General features: G+C 40.3%; 1 protein-coding gene across 1 annotated transcript in view; it reads right to left on the bottom strand.

Moving 5' to 3' along the window:
- The window catches only part of LOC109472520 (rap1 GTPase-activating protein 1-like), a 43,871-nt gene that overhangs the window by 7,658 nt on the left and 10,857 nt on the right, over window positions 1-25,356 (bottom strand). Inside the window, exons 2-10 of the mRNA XM_019772302.1 lie at window positions 15,949-16,033; window positions 10,472-10,507; window positions 9,922-9,984; window positions 5,201-5,248; window positions 3,993-4,181; window positions 3,040-3,143; window positions 2,504-2,636; window positions 923-1,006; window positions 240-412 (exon numbers count right to left, since the gene is read on the bottom strand). Coding sequence (XP_019627861.1) covers window positions 240-412; window positions 923-1,006; window positions 2,504-2,636; window positions 3,040-3,143; window positions 3,993-4,181; window positions 5,201-5,248; window positions 9,922-9,984; window positions 10,472-10,507; window positions 15,949-16,033 — 915 coding nt within the window. The remainder of the gene's footprint in view (window positions 1-239; window positions 413-922; window positions 1,007-2,503; window positions 2,637-3,039; window positions 3,144-3,992; window positions 4,182-5,200; window positions 5,249-9,921; window positions 9,985-10,471; window positions 10,508-15,948; window positions 16,034-25,356) is intronic.

Genomic DNA, 25,356 nt, shown 5'->3' with positions numbered 1-25,356 from the left:
TTTATTTGGCGTTTCTATTCGAAGCTGCACACCCTCAAGTCTAGTGACTGTCTCTGCCATGGAATGATTCGGAAGGAGAATAACTGTACATGGGACGAAAGGATATCTCTTCAGCTACAAGACCATCTGAGTTTGGTTGCTTCGTCCTCTTCAATTTTGGTAAAATCAACAGAAACAACATTATTTTCACTCCAAAATTAATGCACAATACAATATAAATACAAAAGAGTCTAACTCACCTGTCCTTAAACTTTGTGTAGACCGAAGTCTTGCCCGTCTGTCCATGCTGCGTGTCGAGCCCCCCGCGATACCCCTGGAAGTCCTGCAGGTCCACCTGCTCCCCCAGCAGGCTCAGAAACTCCTGCAGTGCCGGGCTCTCCTGCCTGTTACAGAACATGTCCTCCTCCTTCACCTAGGTGCACAACCAAGTACCAGAGTTATCAACCAAGGATTGAGGTGTTCAAGAATTCATTCTTTCCTGGAACTATTGCAGAGTGGAACTCGCTGTCACCAAGTACAGTAGGGGCATTGTCATTAGATAGCCATCAATGTGCAAGGTTGGGAAAGTAGGAGGGATTTGTGTGAAATACACATGCATGAAAAAAAATAGTGCTATACCTTACATCGTAAGATTATTCAACTCACAAGAGTCACCTACACAAAATCCATGTCCATTATACTACTTTCGATCACTACTCCATATGTCTTTTATATCGTCCGTATTTGTATGTATTTTACTAGCCTATATAGTTATGTCATTTTTTATCGTATTTTTACCAGTAGCACTGGCAGTGTATTTTAGATGTACAGTAAAGCAATATAGAATGCTGAGATAACTGTTTAAATGACAGGCCAATTCATTACCCGATTCAGTGCGAGTCTGTACATACACTACAAAGAACTGAATAAACCATTATCATACCTGTCCAAACTTTTGGTACACCACCCCAAACTTGTACTGGTTGGTCAGGACATGCTCGTCATAGGTCACTAGTAGCTCTGAACCCTACATGTATGAGAAGGGGTGAGAGAAATTCAGACAGTCAGTCAGTCATTGTGTAAAGTATTTCTTTCAAATAATCTTACTTAATCTTATTATATTTCCCTAGTATTTGCAGAAGGTCAATGACCTGGAGCAGATGTCTGTAGCAAATACTCTATGGTGTTGGGTTACATTATGTACAGTAGCAATCTTACTTAATCTTACTATGTTTGCCTACATATTTGCAGAAGGTCAATGACCTAGAGCAGATGTCTGTAGCAAATACTCTATGGTGTTGGGTTACATTATGTACAGTTAGCAACACCGAGCTGGAGGGGCTGGTCATAATGTAGTTAAGTGTGAATAAACGGGGCAGTAGTTTGTAAGGCTAGACCGTGTGAAAGTACACATTATTGCCTCCGGGGGAGGAGACACCCTTCCGCGGAAGGGCTTTGTGAGAGTTTTAGAATTTCACGTTCGCAGCGATTCCTCGCGTTTGATTGGACGGATTCTTTTGAGACTCGGTATATGTTTTGCTATCGGGCTGCAGATGATGCACGTTCTTTTGTTTTTATTGTATATGTGTTTTCGGGCGTGAAAATGGAGCCTTTTGATGGCCCCAGAACACCCCTTGAGTGAGAAAGTGGGTCGCGACCGTCGATCTTTTGCATGTGTTAGATATAGTCGGTCTCGTCCACAGTCGCACAGAGGGGTGACGGGTCTCAATAAATTCTTAGTCTTGCGGCGCGCAACAATTGTTGTTGTGCACATACATCCTCTGTATGCCAGGCGCAACAATTGTTGTTTGGAGGGTATTTTTAGTACGCGTTCACAGGACGCGTGATCGGCAGCAACTTCCGGGTTGGTCAATGGGTCAGGGGTCAACGTACTCTTGCGCAATCTTTGTTTTGGATGTTTTCGGCGTATATTACGACTACTAACGTACAAATACTGCGGTATACGGTCTCAGACGTTCTCGGTGTGCATTTTTACCGAGGATTCAGACCTTTACTTCCCCGATTTATACGAATAATTGGCGGAAAATGGAGGAAGTGACAATAAGGATGGCTTGCTACTTCAGCCGTTATTTTTAACGTCTGATTTAACGGTTCCGGTTGTCATTCTGAGTTTCATTACGAGTTCATTGCGGCAGATTAAATAGAATTTCATAAGTTCATGGGTACATGTTATGGGCTGCAGATGAAAATGTTGACCTGTGTTAACACAACCAGGAACGCTAAACACATAAAATTCAACACCATCAACTATACATAACAAACAACATATAGAAATATACAATAAAAAGCCCGGAGGTATAAAATCTCAGATTTTACTTGTTAAGCTTTGCATACTGTTACCTTAGCTCTACATGTAGATCTATATCTCATACATCTCTATTCTATAACTGATTCATGAGTATTAACTACAAATATTGGGCTGTGTTCTTATCATTACTACAAAAATCACTTTTTAATCACCAATTCAAGGTGATAAATAAAGTTAAGATATTCCTTTCCATACCTTAGGAAAGAGGACAGGGTGGAATCTCTCCACTGACACATCCTCACACACCAGTTTGGCCATCCTGGCAGGACCTGGGAACTCTGCCAAACATGAGGACGGTACAATCTCATGGATGGTGCCGGTGTGTCGTCTGCAGGGTGCAGAAAACAGGAAAGATCCAAATAAAACATTAGACATGTACATTTACCAAATGATGGTTGAAAGCACAGTGATTGGACAGGACACAACAACGTGTGCTAAGACTTCTATTGTTGAAGTGAGATGAGGGGGATATGGATTCAGTTATGTTTGGGACCACATTCTTGCCATATTCATTTGTTCATTCTTTCAATTGTTCATCCATCCATCCATCCATCCATCTATCCATCCATCCATCCATCCATCCATCCATCCATCCATCCATCCATCCATCCATCCATCCATCCATCCATCCATCCATCCATCCATCCATCCATCCATCCATCCATCCATCCATCCATCCATCCATCTATTCATTTAATTATTGCATCTTGATTCAGATGCCTGGGACTTACCTGAGGATGAGTCTCAAGTGCTCCTGTGAGGAGATGGTCTCAGGCTTGACAGACAGAACCAGATGTCCCAGGTTCTCATCCCAGGCAAAGAAGTTCATGTGTTCCTACAGAATGTACAAAAGGGACAGCATGTCATCCATGAATAGTTTCATCAGGTAATTAAAGAGACTCTTTTTACACAAGTCTTTTATTCAGCGGAGGTTTTGGTGACCGTCTGTCACCTTCCTCAGGGCAATTCTGACTGGTTCACATTTCCCTGTAACCATGCATATGTGTAGATATGTAAATATTGTACATTTGGGAACGCATCTATAGCAGCGACACCTGTGCTGCAGTGCAACGTGAACCAGTCAAAATTGCCCTGAGGAAGGTGACAGACGGTCACCGAATTGTCGGCTGAATAAAACAATTGGTTGTTTAGAAAGAGTCTCTTTACTCAGGACATCATGACAATGTTACAATGTTACAAGACAATGCAACTCATTGTGGCATCTGTCCTTGGTGCTGAATCCATGTTGTTTCAACAGTTTGACTCCATGCATCAGAAAGTGCATGATATTGTCCAATTTCAAGAAATCAGCTCTCCAAAATAAAAGCAAGATGAAAAATAACAAAAGAGCTTTTATCATTATAATAGTGAAAACTCTTCATTGTCTCCCATTCTAGGTGGGACATAGGCAGGTTTCGAGATACTTGTTTCTGCATACCTGCACTGGAAATTACATGCTTCTTTATTCACGAGAAGCTCAAATCTGTCTGCAGGCCACTTCTCATTGAGGTCATGAGGGAAGCAGTGGTGTGCATTTGTTTGTTTGTTTATTTCGATCCCCATTAGTGCTTAAAAGCACTATTCTTCCTGGGGTCAATAAAATGAAACATAAATAACAAAACTTGTACATAATGATGATTACAAAATAATAAAGTAAGTTCAAAATCAATAGGAGAGGTCGTACCTTGCCCAGGAAGTGTCTTCTGTAGCACTTTGCCGTGTCGTCAGACTCGAGCTTGTACTTGGCGGGACAGGAGGGGAGGATGGGCCGCCCCTGGCTGTCTGTCAGAGTGTCTGGATCATTCCCATCCACCCAGTATCTGCCGTTAGCTGGGGCAACAATCATGGGGTACGGGCCCTCCCCTTTGATCACCTGTACCGGCAAATTGAACAAAATTTATTATCAACTTCCTGTTATGACATCTAGAAACTATGATGTAAATGAAAAACTATCATAGTATGTAAATTTGTTCATGCTTGTTTCAAAAAGAAACAAGAGATCTTGCAGGTATAGACGTAGCACAGTAATGTAGCATTTTGTTTCTCCTACCCTTATATGTTATCTAACGTAGTGCATTTGGCCCATGTACGGTGTGAATATGGATGCTTGGTCAACATTGAATACAAATTTTACTCATTAAAGACAATATCGTTCTATCACAGTATTCACAAACTACAGATGGAAAGTCATCCTTATACACGAATACGACCTTAAATGAGACGTTCTGACAAAATGCTAGGCACAGTACATTCTGCCAACATGCTTTGTTATGTACATGTATGATATTCTTCTTTCGTACTGTTTCAAATGACTACTAGTAGCAGGGTCAGTTTTGACCACATCTGCACATTTCTAGTTGCTGCAAATAACTTTTCTACCCAAAGTTATACTAACAATTAAAATTCCATCAAGTTCACTCTCCAGTACAAGTCACCTTGGCACTGAAGTATTAAACATCAAACTTCATAATTCCCTTTTACCCAGAGGTTCTAGATGTACTTGAAAGATTGGGTCCGTACTGTACAACATCCAATTACCCTGGGATGGACTGCAACAACTGATAACCAAATCTACATGCTTGCCTCAAAGCCTACATCACCCACATACGTGCGATAACATGTAGACTTTTCTGCCCTGAAACTTGTCCATACTGTTAATGGAGTATATGCATGTGTGGGCTTCACTGAACCAAAAGGAGCCTATCTTCGCTCCTTCGGGCAATTGCACGGACAGGATTTCTAGTTCATTTCCATCTGAATATGAGCATGGAAAGACTCTTATCTGGACTGAGTGATATGGCTTGCATGCTTGGGTACTTTTTGGATGTAAATCTGGTTAATTACAGAAAGTTTTTGACACGGCCTTGGGTAGTGGTAAAGAGCTTTACTCACCTGTTGAAGAAGTCTGTAGGATGGTCTGCAACTTGGGCTGGGAGAGTCCTGCAAAACATTTAAAACAAATATGAAGAAAAATTGTGAGTTTTACCTATGGAAACTGTTAATACACAATACTGTCATTCATGTTATGTTCACGGTAGCAAAATGTCACGGTCTGAGAAAATTGGACATGTTCACGGAACTATATATTCACGGTGGCGACAGGTGCAGGAAAAAGAAAGTCCAGGAATTATTTGTGAACTACATGTATAATGGTAAGTTCACAGTACAGAAGTGACCGTGACAAAATCAGGAATTACAGTATGTACAATGTAATCATGATTGATGCACATCTGACAAATGGGATGTACCATACACTGGCCATTTTTGATCATTGCCTGCTTAGAATGATTCACACTCATTTCATTGGTTTGACAGGCTTTAACATTCAAATCAATCAGCTGAAAAAACTACATCACCTTAATGTTTTCAGAGAGTGGCAGAGGACATCTTGTTAACTAAGAGGACAATAGTGAATAGACTTTTCATGCTGCTTCAACAACCACAACTTTTGTCAAGGGATAGGTCACAATACTGATGCCCTTTGCCACACAGGGATAGGTACAGGCTCATTTAGAGCTTGTGAGCCTTCTGAAGACTGTACTTAAAGTTAAAGGCCAGTGATGGAGACCACAGAGAGCGCTAAAATTAATGCAGCTCTCTCTTCTCAGGCCTGACAAAAATTAGAAGAGCGTGAGGTCACCGTAATGATGTCCTTTGCCCGAAAGGAAGTTCACACAAGGACATGTACGGACTTATTCAAGAACCCTACAAGCCTTTTGAGGCATGTTACCGAGTGGGTGATGGATTCTGCCGAGATCAGTGTTTTTAAAATTAATGCATTTCTCTTTCCAGGCTCTGGAAAAGAGCTATAGGTCACAGCGTAATGATGTCTGTTGGCATGGTAAGTTCACACGAGGATATGCATATATGCGCTCTTTCAAAGCTTGAAAGCCTTTTGAAGCTTGTACCTAGGGCAGTGAAGGAGACTGCACAATCCCTGAGGTTCGTAAGGACTTCGAGACTACTTAGTATGGATGAGACATGTGCAATGCCCTGTCACGACGCAATTTCGCCGGCGGGCACTCTCCCTGTTAACCTCTGCTCCCGCCTAATTAACAAAGAGGCTATGCCGGCAGGTTGTGCATTTGGTGGGGAGCCAAGGTGGTCATTTTCCAACGAGCTCTGATCTCTCTTTGCTGATGGCACATGGCAGGCCCAGGGTGACATGTGCCTCAGATGGGTGCCAAACATGTCTTTTCCTTTTGAAATATATAGTTTTGTTCACATTTTTTAATGGATGTTTGGTCATCATTGAATACGAATTTTGTCCGTTACAGGCGATATCTTTTCCAACACAACATTCACAAACTGTAGATGGACAGTCAAACAGGTCTTTTCCTTGTTTGAAATATTTATCACAAAATGGCAGGAAAATAAAGTCAACCAGGGAGGTAACATTTACAAAGAAAATTTCTAATGTTGACCTTCACAGAGTGTAGCCTAATTGCAAGAATAAACTACTGCAGCTGTGTTTACTCTTTAAGTTACTCAAACACATTCAAATACATGTACAAATGGTGATCATGACCAGCCCCTCCTATTCTGCCCTGCTACATAATGTAATCTAACACCACAGGGTGTCTGCTACAGCACCAGTTACCATGGTGAGAGATGTCCAGGACACTGGCTTCATGTGCTCAAAAAAGGAAGAATAACATGAAACCAAGCGAAAACAAGATGTTTTTCTTCTGCAAAGGTTAACACAAAAATATGATGGAGGACGCTATATTTCTACCCTGTCAATTTTTCCTCTGATCTTCTGTGTGGAAAGATCCTTTACCTAACGCTTCACTGGGTCTGCTGCATCAAACATCAAAGAAGTCCAGTTTTCTGCCAGAGCACACAGGAATAACTTATCTTTTTTTTATTTTTTATTTTTTTTATTGAAATTGCAACAATGCAATACACACGGAGCAGAGGCAGCTGTTGCTGGTGTTGTGTCCCGCACATAGAAACAAATACTGGACAGACAATACTCATTTTTATTTGAGTTAAGTGGGGAAAGTCGTGTAAAGTGCCTTTCCCAAAGGCACAAGATCGGTGGCATGTCAGGACTCGAACCCGGGTCCTCTTGATTCCGAGTCGCGCACTCTGCCATTGCGCCACACGACCCCACTTATCATTATTCCAGCTGTGTAGCTTCACACAACTGTTCGAAGAAAAGATTTGGGTGGATCCTTTTGGGTCATGCATTTTCCATGTCACACATGTTGACTCCAACAATGGGTGGATTCCTTTTTGCTTTTAACGGAAGCCAAATGTTAAGACATTTCCTCTGAACCAGTGGACCTTTTCACATTGGATTATGCCTGGTGTAAGGAACTGATTCTTGAATGTCAAATTTTTGCAGCTGATGCAAGACCAGCAAACATGAATGTCATAAAAAATCTTTGCCTTTTCAGACAATTTCACCTGCAATTGCTGTTTCTTTGTCTTCACCAAATGCATAACTGGACTGTATGTCTCTCATCATGGTAACTGGTGCTGTAGCAGACACCCTGTGGTATTGAATTACATTATGTAGCAAGTACAGTGTAGTAGGATATAGAGCAGTTGGGACTGGTCATTAAATACAGTCATTATATATTATACTAGTACATGTATATGAATGTGTTCAATGGGTAAGAATAAACAAGAAGAGAAAGTGCTTTGAAGTTTGTTAGGCCAAAACACGTGATGCACATTTTATCTTGAATTTTCTAGTTTTAAGTCATGTTCATGCTTCTGTGCTCTGTGCTCATTGCATAAAGGCAAATCAACCAAGAAACTTTGCAATTCACTGGGTGTATAGTTCATCACTTTCCAGTTTACTGCTCACCAAACTTTCCTTCACAAACATGTTACATGTCAAACTCACTTATGGTGGCTTTTGATCAGTCCTGCCCACCACAGTGGAAAACCGGGAAGCAAAGAGGCTAAGTAATAGTCCTTGGATGCACTGCCTGTCTTATCAGCTAGTTTCTAACTGACTGAGCACAAACGGCTGTATGGGGAAAAAATACAGAGGATTTTGGCATGGTTTTGAGCAGTGTTGTACCAGTGATACTTTGAGACTGCCCAACCTAAAGCTGAAACGTTATTCGTGATTGTAGTGGTCTCTGACAGTCAGTTAATATATTTTCTTTCTTTCTGTGGTGAGGATAAACATTTAGCAAAAATTACGAAACTCCTGAGGGAAAATGGTCACTGGAAGGGCCCTGGGTTGACTTTTAGGGTACCACCCAGAAAATAAAAGACTCATTTTGGAGCTTGTTTCTGCAGTTTTGAATGCCTAAAGCATGAAATACTGATTCAAATGTGCTCATGTGAAGCACTATGCGTAAATACCTCAAAGATTGCCTTATTCAGAATATTTCCAGTTTTGCTGCCCTGAAATCGAATCGGATGCTTTAACCTTGCATGTTCCACCGCACAACACCGTGACTACTGTAGCGTGGCTAATCCTTGAGGCTGGCAGGAGAAATTGCACTAGTTTCCTTCCGCGATAACCGGGCTTACCACTAAGACACGACTTAGGCCACAGCAAGTAAATTTTATGGATGACATCCTCAGTAGACTCCAAATCTAATGCGAGCGAGCGAAAAAAAACAAGGCGGGCCGAAAAAACAAGGTTCCTACATTTTGAAATTTTGACTCAATCATTGTACAAATGGTTTGGATTCAGTGGGAACATCACTTATACACAGTCAACACCACATATCACTGCATCAAAGTAAGAAACAAAACATTCAATCAGAGCATTTTGTTGTCTCCTCTCTTCATCGTTATCTGCCATCCACCTATCTTCATGGCAACAGACATCTTTGCCCATTTTCAGCATGGTGACCACTGTCAGAGGGCAACAAAATTTCTTCTTTTTTTTTTCAAAATCAGGCGAAAATCAATGCGCGCGCTGATGTCATCCATAAAAATTACTTGCTGTGGCCTTACGGATTTACATACAGATGTGGTAATCAATGCCCAGAACGTCACCAGGCTTGTCTACGTGCCTGCAGGGCAGAGAGAGCTACATGTACCGATCGCTCATTCCAGCAAAAATCAATGACGCAGTCTTGATTGAGGAAAGAAACAGAAGTCAGCTAATTTTTATGGCTATCGGCATTAATTTCCATTATGTAAAGAGTGGGGTGTTATTGATTCAGTGAGACTGTATGCTAATTTAGTACCTTGATGAAGGTTAGGCATTCAGGTAAACAATACTCAGTTTTTTGACATGTATCAGTGAGATTATATTCTAATTTAGTAACTTTCTGTTACAAATGCCTGGTTGACATTGTCACATTTCTAACATTATGGTAGGTAAAATGAAAAAAAAAACAGCCGATGCGGTTTACACCAGTTTGTTCCTGTTCAAACCAGTTTTGTTACATGTATAAGATTATATTCTGTTTTTTATGCTAGGTTGACATTTTAGTCACATTTGTAACATTTACTCACTCACTCACTCACTCACTCACTCACTCACTCACTCACTCACTCACTCACTCACTCACTCACTCACTCACTCACTCACTCACTACAGTATCATGTGATGTGGTTCACACCAGTTGGTTCTTGTTCAAACCAGTATTTTTACATTACAATGTTATCATGTGAGTCTGCTGCAGACTTACCCGGTTGTCTCGAGGTCTGCATGCCTCTGGCAGGGTGCAGCGCTGCTCATCCAGCCGATCACTCTGGAACATCAAATTGTGGACCAACTATCACACGAGAGTCGGATTATAAAGAATGATGACAATTCCAAGAACAATATTACATTATACGTGACATCAGAGATAATATGTTAATATATTTTGGATGTTAGTAGATTTTATCCACTCAATTGATCTTCATACCTTTTGTAAAGTCTGACGCTAATTCAGTCTGTTGACTGCTATAATGTCAGATTGTGTTGAGTTTCTTCCAATAAACCAATCAACATCATCAGTTGCAAATTTGTCTTAAATACAATCTTGTCAGAGTGACAGAGAATTTTAAATGATGAATTTAAAGACATGACATTGTTCAGTTCAGTTTCGGTCATTCTCAATACACGTATTGAAAATATACACATATCCGGTCTTACACAGCTTGTACATGTACGTACATGTACAAAACTGGTGTGTTACACTGGTGTGTTTACCGGTTATGCGAAACAAAAAAAAAACTGACACATGGACTTACCTGGACCTTTTCCAGCATCGCAATCAGGTCTTTTGTCTGCAGTGAAGTAAAAAGAGAAAAAAATATGAGATCAGATTCGACGCACTTCACACAAGACAGCACCAAAATGCTCTCATACTAGGACACGCGTCAGGGAGACGATATATATAGGCTGTACATGTGGAGTCCTGCCCAGTACGTAATGCTTATGATTACCAAAGTGCCTGCCAAATAGACTGTTCAGAGGCTGGCATTGATCTTGACATATATATTCGCGGCTGTGCACATGACATTAGGCACACGGGAGAGTGTCCTCATGCGTCTTTTAACGATCGGCTGCTTCATGTGAATTCATAGCACTCATCTCTTCTTTCCGCATATTAATGGCTTCACCATCTAATAGTGTGTGGAACTCTCAGGCACTCATCTTATATTAGGAAGAGTTTTGGCACTAGTACTGGTCATTTTGCTGAGTAGGCCTGAAATTACCCTTTAGATCAATGTACTTTATTTTTCTGTGCAACTTCAGGGGTATGAGTATGTACAGCAAACTTCCCTATGATTATGTAGTGAGAGCAAACTTTGCTCCAAACTTTAAACCTTTAAGTTAGTACTGTGAGTGGGGGAATCATAATTGCATTCTAACTATGGGTACATGCTGTACTGCATTCAACAAACAATTTTCGAGCAGGAGCCTGTGTATATCGAATTGGAACCATAATCATATGTAGTTACATGTACCTTACTGGGTGATTTTTGTACATGTATACCCTATGCCTCTGTACATACTGGTATATCACAATCACATAGAATCAAAATATACCTACTATTGAAGGTGGGGGTGAACCATTGCATTCTACTATATCCGATATAAGCTGTACTGTATGGCATGAGGCTGCGCATATAAATTTGGAAACAGCCATACATGTACATGTACAATGTAGTTACCTTATTGGGTCATTTTGTTTTCCCTTTGCCTCTGCACATATCTCACACAGAGAATGAATATCTGAGAAATGGAAACTTGATTCTGGTGTAATGTTCTCAAAAAGCCAGCAATATCTACAAGTAGGTCAATATCTACAAGTAGGCCACTGATGAAATATATATCCCTGCATTATAAAGATCACAGAGTAGGCCAGTACCTTCACATTCAAGCATTTTACCCTTTGCCTCCGCACATATTTCACATGTACTCATGAAATTCTAAGAAACCAAGCTGTTTTCACCCAGTAAAATGTCAAAAAGCTGCTCAAATTTAGGTCAAGCGATAGATGAAACATACCGCTTGCCTTCTGAAGATCACAGAATAGGGTTCACCAGAGTTCACAGGCTTTGATGGGATATTGGCTCATTCATAAATCGACCCGACAGGATATATGTTCTGCACCCATTAGCCCCTGACTATACATCAAAACAGCAATTGGACACAACTGGCTGGGGACATTTCCTTTCAGAAACAACACCAGGGACATTAAGAGGTGTGGGGCTGCATACACAAGGCTCAAAATCGTTTTTCTGGACACTTGCACTAGAAATAGCACAGGCAACGTTCAAAATTACCTGCACAAGACAAATTTTACATGCACCACTTGGAATTTAAAAAGTATGGATCATGCTAAAAACTGTTCAGAAACCATTGCCAATTTGCCATTGTTTTTTTTATACTTCAAACCAAGGTGGTAACAGTCAGATGCAGCAAATAAAAATCCATATCCACCTAAATGTACAATATAAACCCAATACACAATGGAGCTGAGTGTGCTGGCTAAGTGCAGGGAGACATCAGAAATACCTGGCCAGAACAAATTTTACCAGCAATGACCTGCATATGCAGGACATATTTTGAAACCAGATACCTTTGGTCATTCCAGGTTCAACTATTCATGAGGTGTTGACATACACTCCAGTAACACTACACCAACATAATAGTCTATCAATCTTACTAATACTAGGTACCAAAGGCTAGATGTAATAAGATCTTCTGTTTGCTGTCAACAGAAGAAATAACTGCTGGTTAGGATGAAGGGAGAGGGATACAATCAATAGTTGGAGGTACTCATTCCTAATTAAGTGATGAATTAGATGATAAATCAGAATCAAAGTTGGACATGGCAGCTAGGAGATTGACATCAGTCCCACTTGCCTCAATGGTGTGCAGGTAGAAGACTTTTATCCTTGTCTTTTATCACCAAGGATAACAGTTTCAAGATTCAATATTTTTTTTATAAGCAGAATTGGCTTTTTTCTCACAATTCTTAGCTACATTTTTAATTTGGTTGTACTTTTTGAAGAAGTCATCTGAAACATCTTCTTCATGCATCTTGCTTCCATATTTGTTCCTCTTCATAATATGTAATGTGAGAGTGATTCTGTAAATTCAAACAGTTGAAATTGACCAAGAGTTATACAGTGCAAATTCCTAATGGCACCTGTCCTTGGTGCTGAATCTGTGTTGTTACCACCGTTTGACTCCATGCATCGGAAAGTGCATGATATTCTCCAACAAACCAGATCTTACTTCTTGATATAAAGCAGTTTGCCTCCTGGTATGAACAACTTGAAGTTAACTTATTTGACAAGTTACACACACAGAGTGGCGCACAGTAAAAGAATACATGAATACAACAGTAACAAGTCAGTGGTCTGCATTTAACTTAAATACAGCCCAGAGCAAGTCAACCATGAATCACGATTGCCCACACCGAAATTCTTCGCCCTTCTCATCTTGTCTGTATCAATCTATCTTCCTCCGCAATTTACAGGACTTTTTGTCGGGATTGGACAGATTGACTTCCTAGTAAGATGAAGTAGCCATTGACATGACAATGAACCGACATTAAGGCTCATCTCCCAGTCAGATATATTGATTCCTCCGGGGGACATGAAATTGGGAATTACCCTGCATCTGACAATCCTGGCACAGACACAGGGCATTAATATCAATTTGTATGCATTAGGAAATGGCCTGGCAGGCGAATGATGTGCCACATTACCATTTGGCAGGGAAAGTCGGGCATTAGCCTTCCTTGTGCCTAATCAGACAAAGTAGAACGCGGTAATTTAGAACTCTAATCTGCAATACTTGCACAGTTGGAGAAGTTACTCTTGCTTTGAAATTAAAAATTAACAATGATTAGAAATGATTAGAACAGGGTAGAGAGCATCAATTTTCTCATTAAGACCAATTCTTTTTGCTACAATTTTTAAAATACAATGTGACTGCTAAGAATTCTTTGTGTACCCCCAAACTTTAAAGACACTGCATCTCTAAAATTGTACTGATATTCAGAGAAGGATTTCTACTTTAAGTTAGCAAGTTCAATGGCAAAGACAAAGAATTCAACCGAGGTAAATAAAAAGGAACATTCTTTATACTCTTGATCAAAGCATAAAGTAGAATTTCAACAAAAAAGACATGTTTAGAAGTGTGGCATGTGGATGAAATTTGACTGTTTGCCAAAAACATCCCACTAAGTGAAGTCAAAACCATGCATGCCACCTTCCTTGTGTGGGTGAAGCTGGCTTAGACATAAAATGCGACCTGAGTTCTACCTTTTCAAAGGCACCTGGTATTCCTGCCTCTAGCCCACGGCACAGAGAAAGTATACATAAGTGTGGCGTGGCTACAACATGTTTAAGCATGCAGACAGGGGAATTCGGATCACCTCAATAGACACTTAAATTGGCAATCAGAAGTATTCAGTGAACAATTTTTCTGGTGGGCGAAAAGTGTGTAAAATCATGGATAGATTCTATATCTGATTAGCCTCATTACAATTGTGGGAATTATTTCTGGGAATCTTCTGGTTAGAAACCCGGGAATATCAATGGACCCAGCGGGAAGCTAGCGGTGAGTGGTGACCTTTCCACCTCAGGGCCAGTAAAGGTCGTCTACAGAGTCATAACAAGATCATCCTCTGATGCTGTTATGGAGGGAAGGTCTCTATGCAAATGTACACTGCAGGGAAGACCTAGGTTTGAGGACGCTCCATGTATGTCAAGGTTGTTATTTCTTACATTTAACACAAGACTAAGTTAAATTCTCATGATTACTTTATATTGTATTTTTTATTCTTGCTGTATTTAATTGTATCATTATGATGATTATTATTTATTTAATCATTAACTTTTGTACTTATTTCTATCATTATACTGTAATTATATTAGTTTTTCTTTATATTTGCTTGTTCATAAAAATCTATAGTATTTTTTGGAAGGAGCTGGAATGATTGAGATACTAAGTTCCTGTTGCCTGCACCTTACAGATTTCTTGTGCTTTTTAAATTTGCTAAGTCAATCAAACAAATATTATCAAATAAAATGGAGAATATTTGATAATCCTTTCAACAGTTGTGTTAAGAGATACACGTAGTTGCAATTATATCAAAAAACAATTTCTTGATGATAACTTCTCCCAGCCATTTGCCATCTTGCCTCAATAGGTCTTTTCCTGTTATGCCCGAGTTCTATTTTTGCTCATGGTTCATAAGTAGCTTTGAGAATTTAATGTACATAATGCATGTGACATCTGAAGGCTTTCAAAAAGAGCTTTAAAAAGGAACATGGGATATAGGTGCACTTGATGTACAGCCCAAATGAACTCATAGATTCCACATGTTATTTGTATATATTGTAAAAGCACTTGAAAGTCCACGAGAAATACCCAGTCTGGTGGAGTTGTTAAGCTTTAACAGAAAGTTTGCAGGAGTCACGTTGAACTTCACATCTGTCAAGTGCAGCAATCTTTGGTCCTGTGAAGCGTGGCCAAATTGGTACTCGCCATCTCAACGACCTCAGTCCATTACAGTTATGTACTTTCACATGCAACATTGGAACCATGCCACCCAGAAATGCTTGGTACATTGCAGGCATGTTAACTACATATTCCCCGGGAACATCTATAATTTATATGGGAGGCAACTGAACTACATTAGGGCTCGCCAATTAAAATGATTGCTACAGTATACTGTAGACTCTTCAATTTCATTTCATTCATTTGCAAGCAGTGAATTGTCTGGAAAATTGCAAAATTGGCAAAGGCAAAATAATTGTGACATTAGTTAATTCTAATAATAGTAACAATTTGGTACAAATGTATTAGTAAGTACGTTCATTTGGCAAAGTGAAGATCTTTCATTTCTCCTTGAACTTGCTAAACTCATTCAAAGTACCTTCAAAGAAAAGCCATAGGCTCTACTTATTCTTTAAATTTGTAGATTTGAGGACGAGATTTTTTGCACGATTTTCGGTGAATGTTTGGTCAATGTTGCATCAGAGTTTTGTCTGTTGCAGACGATATCTTTTCGACACAACATTTGGAAACTACAGTCGGAATGTTAACCTTATATACATGAATAGAACCTTATGTGAGACATTCTGCTGAAGTGCTATGCACAATACATAAAGGGTTTCACACAGGTACAGTACATTCTGCAGACATGCTGCATTCTCCATGCAACCTACACCATTTGTGTACTATTGAATGTTTAACTAACCGTAGCGTCCAGTGGCATGGGTCCGCTCCTCTCCTCATGGTCAGCATGTTCGGCACAGTACAGTCCATCCTCCATGCTGCGTTTTCTACAGAAACAACACAGGGGAACACTTAACTAAGGGCAGCAGGAATGTAGCTACTTGGTTCATACAAAATAATAGAAAAGAAAAAGAAAAACTGTTTCCATCAACTATTAAATGCTTGAGGAAAAATGAAAAATGTTTAGTTAGCATGGCTGTCCTTGGTGCTGAAATCACTGCAGTGACAACACAGGGGAACGTTTAACTAAGGGCAGCAGCAATGAAGATACTTGGTTCATAGCATATACAATCATGTACCCTCAAAATCCACCTTTAAAATGTACACTTGAATCTTTCAAAAAACTTTGAACACTATTTCTGCACGGCTACGTACGTGTTTATACAATCGTGTGCATAGTAAGGTTTTATGCACAATGCAGTTCAGTAACTGTGAAGTATGAACTTAAAGTCTGTCACCATAGATTAAACTTTTAAGTTTAATTGACCTGAAATGCATTCATCTTGTGCCATACAAAACAATAATTATTGTCATAACAACTATAATGTACAATGTTATTGTCAAGTTTACCATACTGGTTAAGAGCAATAGATACTGTGATTGTATGTGGTTCAAATATATTTTAGTATTCTAGTGCCACACCTGCAATATACTGAAGAAAAGAGGCTAACACACAGGGTCAGACAATAAAACTACATGTCATTGAATCCTTTATACTTATATATTACTGTCATCAATATAATATAATTCCATCAGACACAATCTCCCTATCCTCCTTCCATGATGATATTCACCTTTTATGTTCCCAAAATTGGTAAGTCGTAACTATGATATTAGACGTTTCTTGATCAAGGATCCAATCATTCTGGCTGATATGAAACGTCATTAAATCTCGGCAGATTCAATTGCTTGATCGCACAGAACCAATTTGTAAGCAAGCCTGGCGATATTGTATCCCTCGGGGAGTGATGCATTCATGTGTGCTGATTGCAGTCAATGCTGTTACAGGGCGGAAACTGAATTATATTGGAGGAGTCAAGTATTCTGTGTCTGCGAAGTTTATGATATCACAGCTGCCAAGGGTGTAGTATCATATCTACAGTTCCATTAACAGAACAATGATGTCATTGTCGAGTGGAAGAGTAACAGTAGAGAATACAGATGGAATAAAGGGATGGGCTGATTTTTCTTGCCAGAGGCCACAAGGCCTTTGCCTTTATGGTGAGTTCAATGGTTGGGCATTGTGTGGTTGGATGGCAAGAAGTACCTTGCATTTGCATCAGGGTTCAAGGCTCACTGTTATGCCCATTCTCTGCATCAGGCCTGTGTCTAGCACTCCTGTTTTACCTGACCCTAATACTAGTATACAATTTCCCTTAGCAATTTTCCCCTAGCAAATGCTAGTAAATAGCATTAGTCCAATTTAAGTCACCAAGGTGACCAAAAATTTGAGTCACACATCATCATCACACTCATGCCAGCCAACCAGCTATTCCCATCTTGGCTCGGACCAGCTTTAAAAAAAATCATTTCTTGTTTATGTTATGTTGTACCCAAACAACATTAGAGACTTTTGAGCTCATATCTGGAACTGGTATAAGACACAGACAAACACTCCGTCCACCAGCTATTTCCATCTAAGCTCGCACCAGCTTTTAAAAAAAATCATTTCTCATTTATGTTATGTTGTACCCAAACAACATTAGAGCCTTTTGAGCTCATCGATCATATTTGGAACTGGTATATATAAAGACACAGACAAACACACAGTCCCTCACTGTCCACGTGATGTCCTTGGTTGTTGCTGTCCCTAAAAGATGGACAAACCACATTCAAATTTGCACACGCGACCCAAGACAAGGACGCCTGGGGGCTAGATCGTGAGCAGGGATGTGTGCACAGGATGTGTGGGGTTTAACTCCAGGCACGGCTGGTCTTAAATATAGCACAGCAAATGTCAGAAATGATTCCTAACACAGCAGCCATTAAGGTAGAGTTCAAAGAATTCACCCCTCTATGATGTACCAAGTAAATCAAGATAATTAATTATTACTTCCAAACATATGATCATGAGACCATTGATCATTTTTTTCAACCTCCAATGAACCTAACTTAAGACTCTTAGTTAGTATATGGAAAAAGAGAAACAACTGAGAAACACAAATAGAGATCAAAACAATACCTCCCCTTAAAAAAGTGGCCTCTTCCCTTGACCCCGTGACCTGAAATTTTTCTCAGCAGCCAAGATAGATAATAAAATCAACTTATTCTACCACCTCTGCACTCTAAATCTGTATGATACTATGAAGAGTGAAAATATTTCTTTACTACAAATCATTTATGTACAGGTTGCATAGGGAAACAGTTTCGTTTTTGTTGTTTCTGATACCAGTATGGTAATGCGCAGCTGTATCAAAAGCTTGGTAATGGCCTCCAGCTACTGGAATCTGATACATCTCTCTTGCATCTTCCAAAATCTACTTAATGTGACATTCTTCCAGTAAATCTGACCGAAGTGCTCGCACTCTGGGACTTACCTATAACATATTTGAACAAACCAGTGATACTAAACCAGGCAAAGTTCAAACTTACTCGAGAAAGACTTTTTCAAATGTCTTCCAACTTCCGACCAACCACGGCCCCGTACGTTGCTAGGTACGTTACGCCCGGGTAAGCCACCGCAATGTCTACGCAGGGATGACTACTTAGCGCGTACACCGAAGTTAAAAGGCCTGAAATGCAGCAGAAGTCTTTGGAAAAGGTTAGGAGTTCCGTGTTTGTGTCTGTGTCTCAGCGATGGAGCCGGTGGAATTACTGCTAATGGACTCTGCTGGGTCGGAGCAACCTGCGGCTCTTCTCAAGGATCTTCTCAAGATCAAGATGACCCAAAAGTGGCCGGCTACTCTCTCTTTGAACTCCACTTGTTGTTGAGCATGTTTTTCTGAGTACGTGAAAGCACGGTGTTTAAGTAGAAAGGTGTTATGAAGTATACAAAGTGCATTTTTTTCTAACCAAGTCTCTGAGACTCTAATCAGGATCTAAAGTTAAACTTTTCAAGTCTAAGGTCAACAAACATCTGTCCTCACTGTCTGTACAGTAACCAAAAACATTTGAGTGGCTCCCATGAGCCTTGTTTCGCTGTGAACATGAACTAAATGAAAAAAATTTAAATCACGGACACAAGGCTTTATATTATGACATTATAAATACTGTTCTCTAAAATTTATGATTTTGAAAAATGTACACAATAGACAAACTTACAACAAGATGAAATGTGACAAATCCAACCTTATCTAATATGGCCTACTTAAAACATGTGGAAAGTGGGAAAATTCTAATAGTAAATACTCCGTATCTTGTACAGTACATGCAAATGAGCCAATCACTTTCACAACATGTTAACAAAAGGCTACCACAGCAGGGCTGTCCTGGCCTTATTTCCTGTACTGTGGTTTACATAAGCTTTCACATCTTTATCTGGCTTTACTATGTGCCAATCAAAATAAGCCCAAACGTCACAGATGACATCGATATATCGTCATCAGGCATTCTGTTCGGGTCTTATAAGGAATCATGTCTTATATAACAGGGAGTCTTGTAGTCTCTGATATCCAGGGTTTGCTATCCTTGACATGTTTCTTGACTCAGAGGAAAAATGAGAAGGAAAACAACATGCTAGACCAAATGTGATGCTTTCAGACTACAATCATATTATATCATATCTTCTATTAAATTCCATTTTCAGGCACACAAAATAATAGATAAAGAAAAAAACCCATTCCTTAGGACAATGGGTGTCCACTCCTCTATTAAATGCTTGAGGAAAAATATGAGAAATCACTGAGTTAGCATGGCTGTCCTTGGTGCTGAAATCGTTGATGTTAGACTTATGCAAATTTCTCCATTGTTATGAGGCTTCATTTCTACATGTACGTACAGTAGCATAATATCTATGTGTAAGTAATGAGCTAGACACCCGACTGACCAACCTAAGCTCTCTACTCCGGTGCAAAGAGTCAGATTGCGATAGCTGGGGAAAAAAAGGTCCCGTTCCACTCTATTGCAGAGCATAGGGGTGACGCCAATCTCCATTTCTGTAGCCCTTGGGCCATACAGTTGTGCAATCACTATGATGATATTGCCTGTTGCTTGCCTTGGTCAAAATAACTAAACTCACCACTTTGGGTCCAACCACTGTGAGCAAACTAGATAAGAGTCACATAACGCCACAGACACTGTAGAAATCAGCAAGAGATGTTTGAATAAAGAAACTGAAACACCGGAAGGAGTCCAACACAAACAAGTCGTCACTTAGAATCTTAGGTCTTAAGTCTCATTCCGGTTTGCTGTGGCTGACCTTATGAAGTATAATGCATCAAATATAAAACTACCGGTAGATTTACTTATCCGTTGATCATCTGAGCACTTACCTTCAACATCATGTTTCACTTTTTGCACTTTTTGATTAACATTAAACAAAAGGATACTGAGTTTTCATGGGTCGTATACAAAACAGTCAAGAGGTACATGTACTAACTATATGCTGCTTGACCACTGATTTGCAATAAGCCCCGTTGGTCACAATGACCTCACCACAACCCATGCAAGGATGACTCTTTTAAGCAAAAGACTCATGTGTCAGGAAGAATTACACAATCTTAATGAGTTCACAAATCGCTACAAGATTCCCACATCCACAGAAGCTATAGGTACGACAAACAACTGGCCAAATGGAAAAATGCGGCCGCGAAGAAGATCGAACCGGTCTACCTCAGCCTTGCTGTCCCTCTCTTGGGGCGTCTTCTCCGAAACGACAGCGAACGAGTGCAGCAAAGTCGCACGTGTGACATGTCGCTCTGTTTTAGATAGTCTAACTGGTGAAGTCAGAATGACGGGACTTGGTCAGTCTCTCGTCACCGTTACGTCTCCGCTGACTGCGCCCAAACGAAACGTCAGCATCACCTTTATAGCTTACCTGTTTACACCATATATGGCAAGCACTTAGTGTCCCGTGTTCCAAAAAATACCCGGAGATTATCGGGAGCGGGGCGGCCTTTCAGTCCTTGTCGACTGAGCCTTTGAAACCCGGGAGGCTTTTAGTCCCTTTGCGCGTGTCAGTCAACCTGGAAAGTACTGAGAAATGTCACTGGCTTCACGTGTCTGGGACATGGAAGTGCTAATGCGGTGTTGACGCACCAACAGTAGGTCACGTTGCCCCCACATGGTTCCATACATGCCATTGTTTACCTTCTCCCACTGACGCACCAAAGCCATAAATGCAGCACGCGTGTATTCAATCACTGATGAAAATTTACCATTTAGTATGCTCCTACCTACGTATCAAGAAACGTGAAGGAGGCAGCGTGTATGTACAAATGTACGTAGGTGAGCTTCACTTCAATCAGACTAAATGGGTCACATTGACAAGACATGCTGACTGGCACAAGCTGTAATTTGCGCTCCCTCACGTGGACCCAACGAATGTTAGGTACAAGTAGGAAAGACGCTTCTGCAATATAATGCAGCAGTGAAGACTTTCCGCACATGTCAGGCTAATTTTTCTTAACTTTTCAGAATTGTCATATTTCAGAGTACGTCAGAATACGTCAAAGTGAAACTTTGTTGAGAGCAGTAAGTTCCACTTTGGTTAGATTCTAATATTCTTTAATTCTTGGGAACCTTGAGGTCCTTTTTATATCTAAGTACATACCTCAAGATTAAGTAATTGATGTAAGATTGCATGTTGTGTTGGGGTTCAATCTTGCAGGCAACTCCTGCATTGCCTTTCTGGGCAAAACCCCTGTATATACAATCATGTATGTCCCAGTGTGAACAGTGTCAACGAGAAATACATAATAACAAAACAGACTTTCTTCCAAGATTCAAGCATTTCTGTTTAAAGTCAAACCACTTTCTACAACTACTACCTTCAGCTGGTGCCCAAGTGCACACGTCACAAGCTCAACCCAAGTGTCAACAGTTTTCCATTAGATCCAACCAGGCGAGCTTTACCTGTCCTCCCACGACGTCTTTCCTTCTTAGCGTCTTACGTACGAGAGTCGCCTCCCGCTGACTAGCAAGTGCGGAAGGAGATGTTGACTTAGCACAGGCGTGTCAGCCTGACAGGGCGTCCTGACATCTCCTGCTGTTACACAACGGTCATGACTCCTGTATCTGATTCAACGTAACTGACGACTGAAGCTTATGTTGAATCTTTCTTTATTGCATGTTCATGCCCAGATGGGCCAAATGCACAAATGTGACCAAATGTGGTCGAGAGGATAAAAACATGAGTACTGCATACTGGAATGCTATTTGCTAAGTGCTAGGAGTCTATACATTACAACAATACTATATACTACCTATCATCTACTGTTAGTTGCCCTTTCTTAATATGCAGATGTATTAAGTCAAAGTCAAACTTCCCTACTACACCTATATATGGTTCATAGGGCGGCACCCATCTCCGTTTCCGTAGCCCTTGGGCCATACAGTTGTGTAATCACTAAAGCAAGGGGATCTTATGTCTTAAGATAATGCAGACGGATTAAGTCAAAGTCATACTTGCTTCCCACGCCTATACATAGAGCCCATCTCTGTCTCCGAAGCCCTTGGGCTAAACAGTTGTGTAATCACTAAAGCAAGGGGCTAGACCACTGGTAGTAGTGTGTGTCTAACTCCTATAATATGTCCCAAATGCTGAGTACTAAGCAGAGAAAGCATGTACCATTTTTAAAGTTGTTGGGAATGACTCGGTCGGGCATTGAACTCACAGCCTACCAAATGCAAGGCAAACACTCACTTAAACTTGAACCACAAAGTTTATTTTTCATTGTGAAAGGTAAGTGTCCAATGATATACAGGTTTAAAGACTACACAGTTACACGTGGAAAATACTTTTTTATAAGACTCCACTACTTGGAGTATCTATGATTATTGTTGAACACGATAAGTAAACTATTCATGGTAATTTCTATACTTTAGAGATAGCTGCCAATTTGAAAAACATGACACAGCATCAAGATTCTACATTAAACTGTTGATTCAAGGGCTTATTCAAGAGTCTAAAACACACTCATCAGCATTCACACACGCATGGCCTCCTCTTACTAGGGCACCTTGACTTTCATCATTGCTAATTGCATCAAGTTCAACACTCTAAGCTCTGAAACTCTCGAAGCACTTTGCTATGCCTGCTTCATACTCAATACAGTCTCTCTCCAACATAACATCACACACTCAGATACACTCACAACAGCACATTTAATGCCTTGCATTGAGACACCCGACACTCATGTACCAACAAATTATATAAAATGCCTCATACTCCAAAAGCACTCTATCATCCTCCGCACTTCTCTTCAACACTTGACATGACCAAGAAGGTTTTAAACCTCCTTGACATGACCAAGTGACTCTTTCGTGATGTACATGTGCGAAACGTGCACGTTTGTCAACACTCTTGACCTGACCTGGACACTAAAGTAATGCCACTCACACGTGGGGTTATTAACTTTAGTAAGCGAGATATCCCATCTGAAAGCATAGTCCACGTGCAGGTTACTGAGTGTATATTCAATAGAAAGATGCATGTGATAATGAAGCATGTGATGCAGACTACAGGTAGCACGTTTTCTCCTTTTCATCCTTCCACGGGTACCTATAGTTAATGCCATACGTGCCTCTACACATGCATGGTCCAATGGTTAGCCACCCAGCTTATAGAACATGAAGGTGGGCAGTTTCAATCCCAGCTGTTGTCGTTCACCTGACATGCTAACTGGAAAGGGTTGCAGTCCCTAGGACAGGACGTTTAGCCTTGGTCCATTGTCCATTGGGCTTGTCGAAAAGAGCTAGGTGAAATTTCCCTGGTATAATTAACCTGAACAATCTGTACATAGAGTCTGTTGTCTTTGTCATAACCAGTGGGAGACAAGCTCTTCAGTGAGCTAAAACTGGATCGAGATCACTCTCCTTTCTTTCCTTCCTTCCTTCCTTCCTATCCTTCCTTCCTTTCCTTTCTTCTTCAGTGAGCGAAACTGGTCCGAGACCTCATTCCCTTTCTCTGCACAAGGAGGTCTCGAGTGGCCATTAGTTCTACTTTTACATAATGTAGATTCACCATTTTTAGGCTCAAAGGCCAGCCTATCTATCAATTAGTTCTGAACAGATACTACTTGATATTGAAAAGGACTGTACAATAAAAGTCATGTACATGTAACAGTTAGTCCTTCAAAGTCGTATGATGACGCACCTGAATTTCTGGCTATTGTTGTTATATGCCTTTCTGGCTATATATACCTGAAGCTCACAAAAAACACCACAGTGACTGCGTCAGTTCACCTATTCTTTTACAGAGCTGAAGCATTTCATTCAACTATAGGGTGGGCCTGTACATGATGGAGAGACAACCTACAAGTAGTACAATACCTGAGCTTAGATGACCAAGAACTGTCAGACTAAGAAAAGACTGGAGCCATGTGGAATTTTATCGAACGCAATACACAGAGTGCAAATTTTCTGGAAAATGAATGGCCAATCACTTCGTGAGAGTTAAAGGTAATGGTTAAAGATGAAGTTTCATGATAAGTTCTTCTATTAGATCTCCTCTTGAAGATACCAAATTTCACCTTCCAGAGGGCAATTTAATTCAACTTCATTACCTAGCCTCTAAATTAAGCTCAACCTACAGGTTCAAACATCCGCTCTTCGAGCTGAATAAGAAAAAGATCGTATTAAGTAGCCCCCAAATCCAAATTCAGTCTTCAAGTATCTTAGTCGGCTTAAAAGACATCCTCCTCCCGTATGTTAAATCTGGAAGGCAATGGTTACCTTGATCTTGGATCAACCAAAAAGCATCCTTTCTCAAAGGTGACTTCTTGCCCCCGGATGACACATAAAAGCCTCGGAAAGAGCTGAGGTTTTTTAGAAGTCTTGACTTGAAAGTGCTTCTCAGGTCACGATAAGGAAGAGCATACTAGACAGGAAGTGAAGATTCAGTGACGGTAGTGAGAGAATGGTGCATAGTAATCCTGGGGCGTACAACTACTGAATACATAGTAGCATGCAACTTGAATCAGTATGCAGCATATACATAGCCTCTGTAGCAGGCTTATAGAACCGTGGGTTTGGTGGTCTTCAGCTGTTTTCTGAGTAGCCCAGTCAAAAAATGGGGGTAACTCAACCAGACTGACTGGTAATGTTGTCTATATGCAATCAGAAAAAAGCACATAAAAGCTCCCAAAGACCACGAAGAACCCCAAAATCCCCAGTTTTTTGTATGCTATGGAGGCTAGCATATATATATATATATATATATATATATATATATATATATATATATATATATATATATAGTAGTAGTACGTAC

The sequence above is a fragment of the Branchiostoma belcheri genome, unplaced genomic scaffold, assembly GCF_001625305.1.
Source record: "Branchiostoma belcheri isolate BF01 breed outbred unplaced genomic scaffold, Haploidv18h27 scaffold28, whole genome shotgun sequence".
NCBI lineage: Eukaryota > Metazoa > Chordata > Leptocardii > Amphioxiformes > Branchiostomatidae > Branchiostoma > Branchiostoma belcheri.
Note: the sequence above shows the minus strand (reverse complement) of the source record. Positions and strands in the feature narration are given on the sequence as shown.